Here is a 17194-nt window from a genome sequence, read left to right as displayed (position 1 = left end):
GACTGAAAGAGGAAAAATGTTTTGTTTGTGTGTACCCAAAAGGCTCTGAAACTACTGAACCTATTTTTTAAAAAGTGACATGCCAGACTTTCCCCCTAACGTAGGTTATATTTTGTCCGGGGTACAGAAAGAGATTTCTACGTCGAACGCGCGACGGGTCGCGAGTGGAACCACAGGAAACAGCTACTGAAATATGTGCATGTCAAAAACTGGCTAATGAAAAACAAATAAGCACGTAGTTATTCAATAACTTTTGTTTTAATACTATTCAACGCAATGACTTGCAGGCATGTTGATAACAGTCATATAACTGTCAATTAGAAACCCAATCAAACGGCCGCCGCTTTATGTCCGTACTTTACGACTTGACTTACATAAACCTTATGTGTGCATTGTAAAGAAAACGTAGGCTGTTGGTAATAACCAATTCCTGTGTGACCTGGAATTTGGACCTTCATATTTTTTCCTCATATTGTATTTGTAACTATAGGAGCTTTGAACGAACATCGCCTACAAAAACTTTGTCCTGTTCCCAATATTTTGCCCTCTTTCGTATTTTTAATACTAACATTCATATTCTTCTTTTTCATTTCCATGACCACTTCATCACATACAGGTATCGCCTTCTTTTTGCCAATTTAATACACAAAATGTTTATAAAACCATAGTGTTTTCGATTTTCAAATTCAAAGCATAGTTTTGATGACAAAATTCGGATACCTAAGTTACATGGCCCAAAGACAAATAAGTAGTGAAGAAACTATCTTAGGCAACAGATAAAAATATAAAAATACGGCTGAACAAATTGCATAGAAAATGCAATCATAGAACTGCAGACGCTTAGTACCTACTTGCGTAAAGTCGAGGCTAAAATTGTAGTGATAATAATAGCAAGTTTAAAAATATATGTATGTTACGCAAATTGTTTGTGTAATGTTAGATTTCTTTAAAACATTCGTGATTTTGCGAGCAGTCGTCCTTGTGAGGTAAACACAGCTTTGTGCGCTGTCCTCAAATAACAATAACTAAACGTCTTTGAATAGACAAAAACCTTTTTATTTTATATTTTATTACTCTGCCACTACTTAGCTGTATATTATTTTAAGCATTAATTATCATCAAAAAATCTTCCTAATCAATGTTTGTTATTTAATCGCTGCAATAAAAATTATAAGTAGGTACTATCAATAGGAATGCCGCTAATTAAATAAATGGTCGGGTCACAATTTTTACATTTTGAATACATATATTATGTATTAATTTATATGATATTTTAATATTCGCGGAACGAAATGTTTTTAAACCTTTTAAGACGAGCTGTACGTCTGTACCAAACTAGTCACACGAGGGAAGACTTACATAGTTAGAAAGTACATGGAACCGAACATGTTAGGTGAAAGAAAAAGGCAAGCGGGCCCTCATTATCTCTACTTCACAGCAGTAATTCCAATATTTTCAGTATTGTTTTGATTTTTCCCTTATTTATGTACCTTACGGTTATTACATTACGATCGGCGCATGTATCCCATAGTATAACTTAGGAATCGTGGTATTATATAGAATACTGAATACTCATGAGATCCTAGTTTTAATACGGAGATCCACCAGTATTATTGGATTTTTCTTTAAATAAATAACTCGGAATAAGAAATACGGTTTTCCCCATTATGATGTCATACCATAAACGAGACTTCTACACATATGTATATGTATAGGTAAAACTGATAACATTTTGCAGTGGTCAAGAAACATCTCTACCTAACTAAAAATAAATGCTTCAGTAAGATTTCCCGTATGCATGTGGCATACATCATCCAGCTCCGCAACAATTCGGGTTCCTCTTTGCGGGAATTGAACCCGCAAAATGCAGCATGTTAATAGATTTTACTGCCCTTCCTATAAGGATATTTCGTGTATTTGTTGCAGATCTACATCGAATCCTGAATTTTTCCCTTTTAAATATTTTCGTGAGTAGTGTTATTCTATAAGTTTTTTTTTTCAGTAAAAATATAAGCAGCAGGTATGTATAAAAATGTATTTTATTCATTGACAAATAAAATTTTAAAATACAAAAGTAATATACAAAATTATAAAAAAGACGTCCTTATGGCACGTGAATTTAGAATTGGATCGCTAACTTGAGATCCCTTGTACTGTGATGATATGATACATTCTAGTTTTGTGAGTAGTTCTACAGGAGTATTAACTATTTACAAAGTTGTTCGGTGTTTGCCACGGAGGAAGGAAAAAGTGGAGATGTCATAAGGCAGGTACGTCAGGCGCCTTCTTGTAGGTCAAGTAACGTTCTGTAGGCGTGACCAAAACGATCAGTTATTAATTACTAACCAGGCGTTTGTCAACAGATTGGTCTTGATTGATTGTTGATTTGGTTAATTAGGGACGGGTTCCAAAAAAGGCGTATAAGGGAGGAGTTTTGACGCGCTACTTTCATAGAAGATTTTGCGTTACGACATCTCCGCTAATCATTTAGTTCTCCATGGTGTTTTCTTATTGTCCTAGGGAGGTCTTGGGCTGGAATCCGTTGGGTCCGGCGGTGAAGGTGACGGTGTAATGCTTGCCATCGGGAGCGACGTACGCATACTGTCCGGTGACGGTCAGAGCCGCGTTCTCGGATTGAGGGTTGTCCAACTTGCCTTCTTCTTGCCTGGAGGTACCATCGCTGGTTTCGTAGCTGTGGAAGAAAAGCAGTTGTTATATATGTGCGTACGTCTGTGAATGTCTTTGTCAATGAGAGAGGATATTTAAGGATATATGAGAAGGATAATTAAAATGGTGCGTTTCTAGGACTCAATTTAGATTATTATGTAAATCTTTTTTAAGTCCATTGTGGTATACTCATTTATTGAAAAAATACTGATTTTCCATACAAAAGACTTCAACGCTTGTAATTATTGTATTAATTTTCTTTAAAAATTAAATAATGTTTTTCCTTAAACTTTTATTTACCTAATTACATAATAAAGAAGTAAAGGTTTAAGTAATATTTAAAAATATTTACTCAAAAAGGCTGGTATATTATTTTTAAGGCTTACAATGGGAGTTGTACATATAATGTTAGTCAGTTACGTCACAAAGGGTCATCACCTACTCTGAACTGACTCGTTTCGCAACAAAACGGTTACATTTACCATCTGATTAAGTAATTATGTTTACAAAGTACATTACTTTAAATGTCACGGTAAACGATGTGTTTAGTCAAGTGTCAATACTGTTAATTATAATCTTATTCTTTGAACTTAGTAACTTTTAGCCACCATTTCAATAAAGGTTAACCATATTTTATGGATGGTCTTAGCGTATACTAAATTGGTCTTCGCTACAATTATGCGTAACAAGACTTTAGTACACAAACAAAGTTGCTAACTTAGGCATATTACTGACCATTTGACCTATGTGGTTTATGGGAAACTAGAAATTATCTATGTATATGATATTATCTGCTTCGTGTGCTAAATACCATGCGGTCTGTGCACATATGCGCATACCTCGCTCATTGTTTGCGACACGCGCCGGACCTATCGGGCCTATTGTTCCGAAGATACTTGAAGATGAAACGAACTTTGTAGCCTATAAAGCTTTAGGTATGTAGGTATGGCTTTTGAATTGTTGACCTTATTGTCTACAGAATTTGCAGTTCTAAGGCCTTTATAGCTAAGATCAAAATTGGTAAACCAAATAGCTGTAATAGGCCTTAGAGAAGCAAAATAAAGAAACTTTCTTTCGGTAAACAGAATCTCACTTTTTCCTCTTTCTAAAATTCACCCGTCGTGATTTTTTCTAAGTTTCAGATAGAGACCGTGATCGTGATTTTCCTCGTGATTGTAGATTAAGACATGTCCCATACTATGATGACAAGATTAAGCTAATTACCAAGCTGAAAGTAAAGTAAAAGTTATCTCAGATAAGTTCAACTTACGCGAAGCTGTAGCCATCGGGCTCCACGTTGCTATCGAAGCGCAGGATCTGCACGTCTTGCGGGTTCTGCTGAGGGGCGCCCGCGCACACCGCTACTAGCACGCAAACCAACGCTACCTGTGGGCAGATAAAACATGTTATAATGTTAAAAGTTATAAAGTCTTTTTTCGTACCTTTTTTTGCTGGAAATGATCTGTAATTTGGCAGTGGGAGGACATGAAAGGATGATAAGGATCCTGAGTCTTCTTTGTTGAATACATTGAGTTTGTTCATACATAAATAGAAGCTTCTAAAAATCTACAATGCGAACTGTTTTTCATGGGAAATTGTTTTTGGATTTGTTGCCTGAATGTGTGTACATTGTGTCAAGTTCATCTTCTTATTCGTCCTTTCTTTGTTAAAATTCAGTATGAGTAGCATCGTTGCATGATAATTATTTGGTGGTTGAAAAATATGATTATTTTTAACGATTCTAGAAAAGTTCGGTGTTTTGAGGTTATGGTGGTTTACAGCTTCTTTCATCAATATTACACACACATTTCTAGAACATTTTAAAGACATAATTTCATTCACGCCTTTATTGAAACGTCCGGTGCATTGTATAAATATTACGCGTTTAACATAATATTTGCTGAACGTTTTCTCTGTTTGCAAGTATTTTGCTTCATGATAAGGTTGAGCAATTCTTCAAGTGTTTGTCGAGATGCGTTCGTTTGTGTTGCATTGTTGGTCCAGCTTTAAGTGAGCTTTAATATGATATTTCTTTGAAAGAATAAGGTTAGCTAAATATTGTTATAAATTATGTGGGTGTAGCTTTTTCGAAATCCTATCTTCAGAATCGTTGATGTTTGTTCGCAAAATTCGTGGAAAAAAGAGTTCTCGAAACTCAAGACAGATGCGACAAAATGCAATTTTAAAACATCGTCAATTTTAAAGAGATTTTAAACGAGCTATTATTATTTAAACAATCCCTAGTACATATTCAAGTACCTCCGTTTATAGAAATGGCAAGTACTAAATGCTAACTGTTAGGCAGCGACAGTAAACGTTCACAGTTAAACTGACGACCCATTGTTAACTGAAACAAGTCAAAGGACTAAACTTTCCAACTACCTAGACGCATTATGCTAAGTGGCTTATATTAGAGTACCAGTTCTGTATCTATTTGTATGAAGAAATTATGAAATTATTTTAATTAATAAATTCGATTCGAATTCCACATCATACACAATTATGAACAGATATTGAAATGCTAAATAAACCATTACAGCACGCGATGGCACGATAATAACAGACCAGCTGTTGCAACGTAACCCTGGGGTCAGGATTCATCAAGTCACTCCGGTATGACACCTCCACCCATTGTTTTTGCGCATCTTACGACCATTACTACACCTTACAGCTATATCACAAAAGACACGGCACACTTGCAGCAACTAATTATAAAACTTTAAATATTTAAGCACATCATTATCAAAGGCTTAATGTAATTATATTTAAGTTTTAAATAAATAAAAATCTCGACTCACGTATTTGAGCATGATGCTTAGTTTTCGTCTTGAGTTCAAACTAACGAATGAGTAACTAGTGTAAGATCGTTCATTTTATATATATCCCGAGTTGCAAGCACTTGCAGAAGTCTGACATCATGTGAGGATGGGTCGCGGTGACGCGCTCCTCACTCCATTCTATGTTTTCAAGAGATCTCAGCACTTTTTTATGAACTTTTGTGGAAACCGCAAATCGGTCATTCAACAATAATATGATTTGGGATGCGGTTGATCTATTCACAGTAATTAAAAAGTGCATTCATGTAGTTTTCAATAAAAAGTATTGTTATAGCGTGAGGCTGGTTTTTTCTCAAAATTGCGTTGCAGGTTTTGCATTAGATTTTGGGAGAGGATACAACACATACACTGATATGTGATAACAATTGTGGTGCGTTGTTTAAGACGTGTTTATTTTAATCTTATGTTTAAATTAATAGCATTTATATTTATTTAAATGAAATAAATAAATTATGCATCATTATAGTATTGCCATAATTATGCAGAAACGGAATATGCTCCATACAGTTTTTGAAATAAATAGGTATGCAGTCTGTCTCTTTTGTGTCTTATCGGGTTTTTTACTGGACTGTGCAGTCAATATATACCATATATAGAAGTAATTCAATATATTAAATTAATACGCCTTTCGGCGTCTAATTTTGGCATACCTAATTGAAACTGGGTTACGCTTATAATTTGGAAAATTTCAAATCATTCTTAGTATGAGAAGTAGTTCCATATATTGCAGTAGTACTTCATTATAAAATGTAATTGAACATGATAAAAACCGTCACAAAAATCATGACAGACATATTAAGAAATAGTACGTGAGTGAAAACACAATGGGTTCGTTTAAGCTTCGTATTGTCATTATGTCATATGTTTGCTGAAGCTCCGACTGGCTTAGGTTTACTGAGAAAAAATATTATTATTAAATCTTTAAGATTTGACTTTATGAGTATGCATATATATGTATCTGTATTGCTGTTCTAATGGTTGTGAAATGTAGTATTAGTGTATATTGTATGTATATAGTAAAGTAGTATTGTATCCTTTGTAAAATATAGAAATTTAATTATTAATTATTTTTTTTTGCAATGAAAATGCTGTTTTTCTTTTGATAAATATTAATGGGGCTTCATAAACAAAATCAGAGGAAATGTAAGACTGGTGATTTTTCAAGTTAATAATTCAAGTAAGAATCCTATAAATATTCAGTTCAGTACTTAAGAATGACAAACATTGCATTTCAGTCTTTGTTTTTATTTATTGCTCATGATTAATCATTTCATTATAAAATCTTGCTAATAATAACACTAAGACTTATATAACTCTTGTTTACAATATGTGCAGCATGCATTAAACATTAATAAAACAATATAATATTTACTAATTGGCTATTTATAGCTGTGAGAAATTGTTGTCAGACTCTATCATGGTTTTGTAAAATAAGTTTAAGGATATTATTATAAAGCAAAAACTTTAATTTCTAGGCGATTCTAAAATGGAATGTATGATTTTTTTTTTAACAAAACCCACTGAAGTGAAGTGTTTTTGTAAATCAAACACACTGCCCAACAAACACATAACTGATGCCACACAAAAACAAATGATAATCGTGACTATTATTTCAATAGTGATAATTCATTTTGATCCTTGATTTGATTGGTATAGACTTCTGAAAAGACCAACTTGAAAGAAATATGCAAAGCAAGGTGACTTGTGACTAAAAACCAGCCTATTCATGAGATAGCCTTCAAGATGTGTTACCCTCTCGGTATATAAAACGAAAATTACCAAAAAGTCTAATCTTTATAAAGAAATCACGATCTATCCATTATTTTCATTGAACAAAGTCGCTGTGGTTTGGTCATTATACTTCTGTTTCTTTATTAGCTTAAGATTATCTTCCCATCTTTGGAGCCAAAAATCGAAACCGTGTCCTATGCAACTACAACGTAGTCTGTAGAATTAAGAAATAGTGGTAAGTACTTCTCTTTAGTGAGTTGAAAAATTCGGGAAACAATTTTCCGTCCCTTTCTATGGTTGCTCTCTTACGACCTATGATTGTGGCCGAATTGAATTTTTATAAATATTCAAAATAAACCTCCGTTAAAGTTCAGAAAAAGGAGGCTTCTATTTGGAACATGCATAACTAGATGAACTCTTGACACACAGTAGGTAAATGTGCTCTTTAACGTATGCGCATAAATTAATTAGCATCAATATATCTAACACACGTACATTATACTTTATGGGTTTGTAAAGCTTTTTTTTTAGAGTATAGTGAAGAAAACTATATTCGACCAAAAATATCTTTGTTATTGGCATCTATGCTATGTCATGATGAGTGTAATTCTAAGATCATGGGCCAAATAGTGTGTGTGTGAGTGTGAATAGTGTGATTCAGACAGTGTTGGTCAATCTTTGTGTATAATAAACAAGCCGTGATTGTTTGGTAATCAGAAGTAATCATCAAACGTTGTTGTTTGAACTTTCGACGAGAAATACTTGAATTTTAATATGTCATAATCATAAGTTTGTAATGAACTTCGTAGGTAGCGACTGTGATGAAGCGTCCGGCAGCCTCGAAGGTATTATAGAGATTTTCGCACATTGCTTAGTTAAGAAGTAGAAAGAGTATTTGGTACAAATGCGCAAATAATCTCAGTAATGACATATTTTATAATAATAGCTTGTTGTTGGACCTAAAATCAGTATTTTGTAGACATTTATTAAAGTACTAAACATTAAGCTAGATCATGTGTGAGTTTTTGGATGTGCATGTGAAATAAATACTGCGCCAAGACGATCCTCCACTATGATGCTGTAAAGTTAAAGCTTCGTCAATTATGTTTAACTCAATGTATTTTAACAGAGATAAGCAAAGCATTTATGAACTTTGTTAAAATTGGCAACATGTGCCTAAATATTCCTTGAATACGGGGAGTATTTTTTCTATAGTAGATATAGAAAGGCACCTATTAGTAGGTATAGAAAGTGAGCAGATCTTAACAAAATCATCTGCCAGAAACGAAGTGCAATCATGCTAGTGACACTGTGACCCTTTCCAGTCTTAAGTTACGCTATGGCTGTAATAGAACGGTACCGACTATCTCCGTTTTATTTAATATCCAAGTTACAAACTTACTTATCCTTCTTCCACAGGATCATATTACCACTACTACTACCTGCTGTTCTGGCCCAAACGAGATCATCTAAAATATAAAATAACAATAAGTCATATTTAAATCAAAAATGTTTTATGATGGTGCATAATCGCCAATGTTACTACTAGCTTAAATTTTTATACTTACTACGTTTACATGCCATTAGATAAATTAGATACTTACTTTAAACAAGGTATTAAACGGGGCCAAAATGATACTACGACCTGACCCATCGCGGCCGTGCTCGTCTATTGACATTTAGAATATTGATGTCCCCACAATAAATGTGTACGAGTTTGTACCAAATAAAAGTAGGCACTGATAAAACGTGTACAAATATGTACACAGTACTAATAGTCCATTTTATTTATGAAATAACTATATTTCTTTAGTATTATATAGATATCACCAAGCACATGACATAAAATTGAGGTCCTTTATTAATATGCTATATTGAATTATTTAAGTATTAACATACTTAATTTATAGCGACGAGTGCTTATGTTAAGTAATTGTCATTTAATTTGTAAATATCTGGCACAAATAATAAGTGATATTAAAGTAATGTTGGGGGCTAAAACAAATTGCAAACCGGTTGCTCATCTCAACTTAATGGAATATAGCAATAGGTCATATCTACTATTTAAACAAAACCTGATAATTTTGCTTTGTAAACCTATTATACTTGTTAGATAATAATTAAATACCCATAAGTACATGAAATATAATATGACAACGGTGACTCACAATAGTGGATACATACCTAGCAAGATTCTAAACTTTCGATAAAGCTGTTCATTTGTAGTTCAATCGGATGCACCCTTCATTTACCTACGGGCTTTGGAATGGAACTAGAATGCTTCAAGTATGTACCACAAACAACTAAAATAAAATAAAATTATTAGTGACGACAAAAAAAAGTGTGGTTTTTTTAACATGATATTACGGGTATAGAACCTTCAAATCATTTTAAATACTTTTTAGAAACCATTCATTTAGCTTTTGTATTACCTTCTTTAGTTAATTGCTTTGTATTCATAGATTCGGTGAGGCAAAGCTTTTTGCGACCCGTATTAGTAGTACACGATATTGTAATTTATTAAGGTATAAAATTAACTGCAATTTATTTTAAAAAGTATAAATACAGTGTCAGTATATAACCGGCGGTTTCTAGTCGTCCTCAAAGAGCTACATCAACTATTTATAATAATCTTAACTCCTGACAGGTTATGAATTTTCGCACTCTAAGGTCCTTGTATTTCCCCACCGAGAGGGTCCCCACGTTGTCGTCGTGGTGGGGCTTGCGTGCCTCAATGATCTTGAAGATCTGCCGGTAGAGATACTCATGCCGGAAAGGTTCAGGGGAGAGGCCAGACAAAGAGGGACCCAGGGAGGGGCCGCTCCTGACCAGTCGACGCTTGTGGACATGGCAAGGATGCGGCCATACCCGCGGAGGCGCACTAAAGCGGTGCTCGTTTGCTCTTCGTACAACGAAGAGCAAACCTTTTGGCGGGTTTGCTGAGCCGGGTTGGCTGGACAGCAGACGGAGGCATGCCTAATGCCGCCGCCGAGGGCTTGGCTTAATCGCCCGACACCTCTTAGATAAAAAACCACCCAATCCCAAGTTTTGGGAGCGCGGCGAGGGGATGAATGGCCGTGGGGGACACGGTCGTTAGCGCTCCCCCCTGTAGGGGCCAGCCGCCCCCAACAGTATGTAGGCTTGCCCCGGTATGAGGCCACTGCCGGGGTCGACGTTTAGTTGCTCTCATAATCGTGGGAACTGTATGGAAACCGTTTCTGAAAAAAATAAAAATAAAGACGATGAAAGGGAGTGGGACGAGGACTCGGACTCCGAGTCCGCGTCCAGCGATGGAGCAGCGGGAGATCTTAGGGTCCCTCAAAGTAAGAAGGACCACCGAGTCGATGCCTTCCTAAAGAGGAAGAAGGACGACTTGGGGTCTTCCTCCTGCGGCCGCGGGGCCCCGGCCAAAAAGGCCGACCGGAGGCCGGAGAAGGGGAGGGTCGCTGAGGCGCCCAAAGACAAGGGAGGAGCAGCTCAACAGAGCTCCTCCGAGGAGGACTCGGCGGCCGTCGGCTCTGACCAGAAGCGGAGGGCCAATTTCGTCAAGACGGTGGCGGCCGCGTTCAAGGGCGTGTCCCAAAAGCGTCTCGGGACCAGCAAGCGGAAGGCGATTGACTCGGCCTCGGCCACAATAATTGCGGCAGCCGAAGCAAGCTTCGGCCAGGCTCCATAGAGCGATCTGGCCAAGCTGCAAGAGGAAGTGGCTCGCCTCACGGCCGCCCTGAACTCGCTCCTGGAGGAGAACAGGAGTCTACGGGCGGACCTGAGAAAGATAAGGCACCTGTATACCATACACCGCAGGCTGCGCATCCGCCCTCCGGATGCAGAAGTCAGGGAAGCAGAGCTGTACGAGGGATACAGAGCTGCGAAGACCGCCCTCCAATTGGCCATCATCCAGGCCAAGGAGGTGGCCAATGCGGAGCTGCTGGGGTCTCTGGACAGGGACCCGTGGGGGCGCCCGTACAAAATGGTGCGGGGCAAGCTCCGCCCATGGGCCCCCCCGCTGACCCAGAGTCTTCGGCCTCAGCTGGTGGAGGAGGTGGTGAGCGCTCTGTTCCCTTCGCGCAGGGAACACTCTCCCCCGCCCATGTCTCTGCAACCCGCGGTGTCAAGTACGGACCACACTTCCAACGACGACGATGTCCCCGAGGTGACTGGGGTGGACCTGAGAGTGGCGGTGGCTAGGCTGAAAGCCAAAAACACCGCCCCAGGGCCTGACGGCCTGCCTGGCAAGGCCTGGGTCCTGGCCCTTGAGGCTCTCGGGCCTCGACTTAGGAGGCTTCTCAGCGCATGCTTGGAGAGGGGCCAGTTCCCACTTCGTTGGAAGACGGGGAAACTGGTCCTCATACGGAAGCCGGGGCGCCCTGCGGACTCTCCGTCCGCATACCGGCCCATCGTGTTGCTCGACGAGGTGGGCAAGCTCTTTGAGCGAGTTGTCGCACACCGCCTCGTCGCGCACCTTGGGGGGATAGGGCCGGACCTTGCGGACCACCAGTTCGGTTTCCGCAAGGGGCGCTCAACGGTGGACGCCATCATGCGCGTGAGAGCTCTCACGACGGGGGATGCTGTGTCCCGAGGGGGGGTCGTCTTGGCGGTGTCTCTTGACATCGCCAACGCCTTCAACACCCTTCCCTGGAGTTGCATTAGGGAGGCACTCCGGTATCACCGGGTGCCGACCTACCTTCGTCGCGTGGTCGAGGCCTATCTGTCGGATAGGTCCATCATCTATCCTGGTCACAACGGGGAATGGAACCGGCGAGAGATGTCGTGCGGTGTTCCGCAGGGGTCGGTTCTGGGGCCGCTCTTGTGGAACATCGGCTACGACTGGGTGCTGCGCGCCGACCTCCCTAGCGGCGTCAGCGTGGTCTGCTACGCTGACGACACGCTGGTTCTGGCACAAGGGAGGTCGCACCAGGAGGCGGCCGACATAATGACGCGCGGGGTTGCGACAGTAATCGAGAGGATCCAGCTGCTGGGCCTGGAAGTGGCCTTGCACAAATCCGAGGCCATGTGCTTTCATGGGCTTCGGAACATGCCACCTTCAGGCTCCCAAGTCACGGTGGGGGGGGTTACCATCGGCGTCGAGAGGGCGATGAAATACCTGGGACTCGTCCTCGACGGCCGGTGGAACTTCGTCGAGCATTTCCGACGTTTGGGCCCCAAACTGGAGAAGGCAGGTGCTGCATTCAAGCGGCTCCTGCCCAACCTGGGAGGCCCAAACGCCCCTTGCCGTAAACTCTACGCGGGGGTCATGCGGTCCATGGCCCTTTACGGGGCCCCGGTATGGGCACGTTCGGTACGGCCGCGGGCTGTACACTACCTGAACGTCCCCCAAAGGGTGATAGCCATTAGGCTAATCCGGGGGTACCGCACGATCTCCCGCGAAGCAGCTGGCCTACTTGCTGGACTGCCACCGTGGGATCTGGAGGCGAGGGTCTTCTTGCGCCTTTACGACTGGCGCGAGGAGGCTCAGCGCCGGGGGGAAACCCCGTTGCCGCGACAAGTTGTCGCGCAGCGGGCGGAGCTCCGGCGCGATCTCATGGTGGCCTGGAGGGAGCGACTGTCGCAACCCAGTGCAGGGCACGCCACCATCGTGGCAGTAAGTCCCCTCTTTGAGGAGTGGCTCGGGAGGAGTCACGGCGCCCTCACGTACAGCATGACGCAGGTTCTCACCGGACACGGTTGTTTCGGGAGGTACCTGCACCGCATCGGTCGTGAGGAGGCGCCCGGGTGTCACCATTGTGCGGACAGCCCCGAGGACACGGTGGACCACACAGTCCAGGTGTGCCCCGCATGGGAGGGGCACCGCCGGGTCCTCGTCGAGGCTTTGGGCGGCGGCGACCTCTCGCGTCCGGCCCTGGTTCAGGCCATGGCCCGGGGCGACAGGGAGTGGGATGCCGTCGCCTCCTTCTGTGAAGCGGTCATGCTCGAGAAGGAGGAGGCGGAACGCCAGAGAGTTCGCACCTCTCATCCCGGCCGCCGCGCTGGACCAGGTAGACACCATGGGCGCCGGGTGTCGCGAGATGACTCCCGGCCACCGTAGGCGTGGGTCTGTGGGCGGTGAGTTCAGGTGGCTCATCGTCCCTCTGTCTGCTTAGACGACAGACCCGTGTCGACGGCGCGCGTTGTTCCACGCGCTCCTCAAAGAGATGTCAGCAACCCCAGCGGGGCCCAGCAGGGCCAAGGCTTGCCGGGGCTGCGGGTTGTTCGAAAGAGATACAGCGGCCCTGGTACATAAAAGGCCTATGACGGAACACGACGGTTTTTAGTCAGTAAGAGTCTGACACTCCCTCACCGCTGCTAACCCACAGCGGGAGGGGTCATTTGATGATTTTTAACGTCGGGAAAAAAAAAAAAAAAAAAAGGTCCTTGTATTTTTCCTAATTTCTGTTAAGGGTATTCCTATTTTAGATAATTTGGGGACATTACAATAAGCAGTCAATCATGTCTTTATTACTGTCTAGTTTTTGACAGCGTGTCCTTTCTATAAATAAATTAGATTTATTTCTCATCCGTCGATGCCCACGTTTGAAGAAACGATGGACTAAGCTGTAGTTTGGTAAAACTACAATAGTGTCATTATACTACGTAACAAGTTAATCGTCCATCTGTCCTTGCAGAATATTTACTAAATCTAACATTAACTTGGTGTGACTACTTTTAAGGTTAACTGTTTTACCAGAAAATGAATATTTCTCTACGATCAAGTGGAAGTCTCGGCGGCCTTAACTTTATAAGCGAATTTTAGTTATGTAATTTCATACAATGTAATTCATATATGGGACTTCTTATGTTAATCAATATGCAGTGGTTATCTGCAATCTTTTCTATATTGTATATACACATACTTATCATGTATTACCATTATCATATAGTGGAGTAATATTTAGGTCAAATATTATTGGAGGGCGAGAACTTGATTTTAGTGTTTTCCGAAGCCGGAACCTTATCGTTTAGTTAGTAGATAAAACATAACAATAATTTAGTGTTTATATGACGATTCTCCAAAGACCGTCTATTAGGCAGTTAGGGATAATTACATGAGAAAACGCTATGAGCTATAAAAACTCTACATTATTACAAAGTTCATCATGGCATTTTATTAATAACCAATAATTTTGGAAAAAAAACTAAACGTGGTCCTTGAAGGCTTGACCATTCAAGCATATTGTTTGTCTATTGCGTTTAATCTTTATTTAATTGGGTATTGTGTTTTTATGCATTGGAGCTTTTGACATAGTCAAGGTTATATAATTATTGTGGATAAAGTTCACTAACAAAAATATGAACTGTTTACGTTCTCGTCCTAATGAACGTGCGATCGTAATGCCAAGGCGAATAAACTTCAGTTGATATTTCGATTATTTAGCTATGCATGGGACTAATATAAAGGTACGCACTGATTACGGCTGCTGGTTTTTGGGTTATTACTGTAAACTTTAATACAAAAAAAAAAAAAAAAAAATTCAGATATAAGATTTCTTAATCATTACTATATGGTATAGTTATCGGCACGAATCTTGAGCTCTGACCTACATCTGCGCAGAAGTGATTTATTAGCAAAGAACCAATCCCGAGTGACGGCTATGACGCGATGCACTGCGGGCAAATCACCGCTTTAGCCCGCCCCCGCGCCTCACTTCATACCACAAAAGGGACCCAAGGTGCGCAGGTGAAGGTGCCGATAACTATAAAATAGTATATCCCAATTAAGAAGCTTCTTATTTTTACAGTCGGTTAAAAAGAAAAGTAGCCCCAAATAAAAATAAACTTTTGGATTCAAAGTTCAGCATCAGTGCTCCCTTAAAATATCCATTGCACTATCAAAGTCTATAAAATATACACAAGTAAGCTCATTTTAGACTCGATTAGACGCAACCCTGAAAGATACGCAGTCTGTTTTAAATGTTACGCATCATTAATCCGCAACATCATGATTACCTACATTGAAGCATAAGTGTTTATGTGTGGTTAATTAGTTTATCTTGTGGCTACCCTGAATAAATTAAAGAAGAAGAAAAATCAATTAAATATCATTACATTATTTTTTTGGTTCAAAGTTGAGTCTGTTAAGGTCATCGCAAAATCATCTCCAGGGCCGGTAAGCTCAGTAGATTCTAATAAAATTGAGGACTAAATTGAGTTACGAATATAAAATATTTAAACGCAATAAACGTTTGTATACTTAGCATTAAAGATATTTTAGCTTAAAAACATATAATTTTACATCTTAAAATCGGTAAAAAATTACCTGTCATAGAAACCTTGACTATTTTATCAATAACATAAGTTTTTATTCAAATCATTATCGCATTTGTTTATGTTGCATAAAATGCATTATAATGTTAAAGCAAAAAGTCTGTATTTAACAAGGATATATAGAGGTTTGTTTATAATATACTGTTATGTAATAGGAGCCGTGCCCTTGCTCGCTATACCTTGTCACTTCTCCAAGGCAATAGAGAAATAGAGTGAGACGATATATGTTGGGTCAATATACATAATAAAGGTTCAATAAATCGATGATAGCTACATAGGACATAATAAAACCCCCGTTCATTTTCTAAATATGTTTTTTTTTTACTTGCATTATATATCGTGTGTATGGATATAGGTCAATAAGCCTAAACTATAATTAAGTTTTAGATACCTATTACGTGGAATTCACCTGTTATGTAGATGCAGCGTATAAGAGTGCAGTTTGCAGCGAAATGATGCGGTTTAGGTATGACGAGAAGCGATGACAATATTTATTTCTAGAAATGCAATTGGGATAACAAAAATTAATAAGAGTGAACAAATGAACAATAACAACCGCCGTGAATCATTACGGAATGAAGATTCTCTTGAAAACATCCTTTGTTTTTTATTTTAAACGCTTTTAATTCCAATTTAAGAAAAATACATTTAAATGTATGTATTTAAATTCAATTTAGTTAGAACAAATGATTGTAAAAAGAAGACACATTATGTAATTTGTCATTCAATTTATTTCTTGCTAATAATAAAATATTGCTAGGTACAGAAATAGAGATGCAAAAAAGTACGCAGTTATGTAACTGCTAATAAGCAAACATAAGTCTTTATGTATGACATGCAATAAAACCGGTATGGTACCATGCATGTACAGAAACAGTCACATATAATATAAAAGGTACATTAAATGATTTTCATATTTTCTCATAGAAACTTACTTGTTTGTGGTACTCAAAGTGACCAAACTAAGAACAGGCTTACGTAAAAAAAATATTTTTTTAAACAGTTCACGTTTTTAAATTATTTAGCGAACTTGAAATACATAATCCCTCCGTTACCGTTCTTAATCTAAATTATTCAAGGTGTAATTAAAAGGCCCAGATTTTTTAAAAAAATATTTGGTATACAAAAAACTGTGTTTACAGAACAGCATAAATGTCGATGAATATAATATTATGTTGTACCATGCTTTATGGTATAAAATAAAGTGGAATCCATCATTATAATATTGTAAATGCAAGGTTTTTGGCTTTAGCATTTAGTATTCGTTTGACATTCAACAGGGACTTGCATGTCAACATGCTTTTTATCGAACCGAACATCCAATCAAGATAAGAAAAATCGAATCAATTAATTCTGTCTTCTTTGTATTCAAAATACCAATGTATACAAAAGTTCATTTAAATATATTTTCTTTGAAGAAAAATAAAGTAATTTTCCGTCGAAAACAAAACAGTAATGACCTTAAAAAAGTTTATTACGATATAATTGACCGTTGATTCCGCATCGGAGTCATAAATAACATTTTTTTCAACCATTGACGAGTAAGCATGGTTTGTGTTAGTACGTTTGTGTACTCACGAGGTCAGGCTATGTATTCTAACTAGGTAGGTTTTACTGCAGGGCTGTGTAATATAGGACTTTTTTATGAACTAGGTAGCATCTACCAGCGGTTTCACCCGTATTCCGTGGGAACTTCT

General features: G+C 39.3%; 1 protein-coding gene across 1 annotated transcript; it reads right to left on the bottom strand.

Moving 5' to 3' along the window:
- Positions 1–2021: 2021 nt before the first annotated feature.
- On the bottom strand, positions 2022–5613 carry LOC124630749 (endocuticle structural glycoprotein ABD-5-like). The gene is made up of 3 exons (XM_047164730.1): positions 5466–5613; positions 3938–4053; positions 2022–2692 (listed from the first exon to the last, which is right to left on the bottom strand). The coding sequence occupies exons 1-3, from the start codon at positions 5475–5477 to the stop codon at positions 2509–2511; spliced, it is 312 nt and encodes a 103-aa protein (XP_047020686.1). The 5' UTR covers positions 5478–5613; the 3' UTR covers positions 2022–2508.
- Between the last annotated feature and the right edge of the window lie 11581 nt (positions 5614–17194).

The sequence above is a fragment of the Helicoverpa zea genome, chromosome 5, assembly GCF_022581195.2.
Source record: "Helicoverpa zea isolate HzStark_Cry1AcR chromosome 5, ilHelZeax1.1, whole genome shotgun sequence".
NCBI classification, from domain to species: Eukaryota; Metazoa; Arthropoda; class Insecta; order Lepidoptera; family Noctuidae; genus Helicoverpa; species Helicoverpa zea.
Note: the sequence above shows the minus strand (reverse complement) of the source record. Positions and strands in the feature narration are given on the sequence as shown.

Coding starts and splice junctions, on each gene's coding strand:
- LOC124630749 (XM_047164730.1), bottom strand. Junction 2,693..3,937: donor CCCGATGGCTACAGCTTCGC/GTAAGTTGAACT, acceptor TTTCTTCCACAG/CTACGAAACCAGCGATGGTA.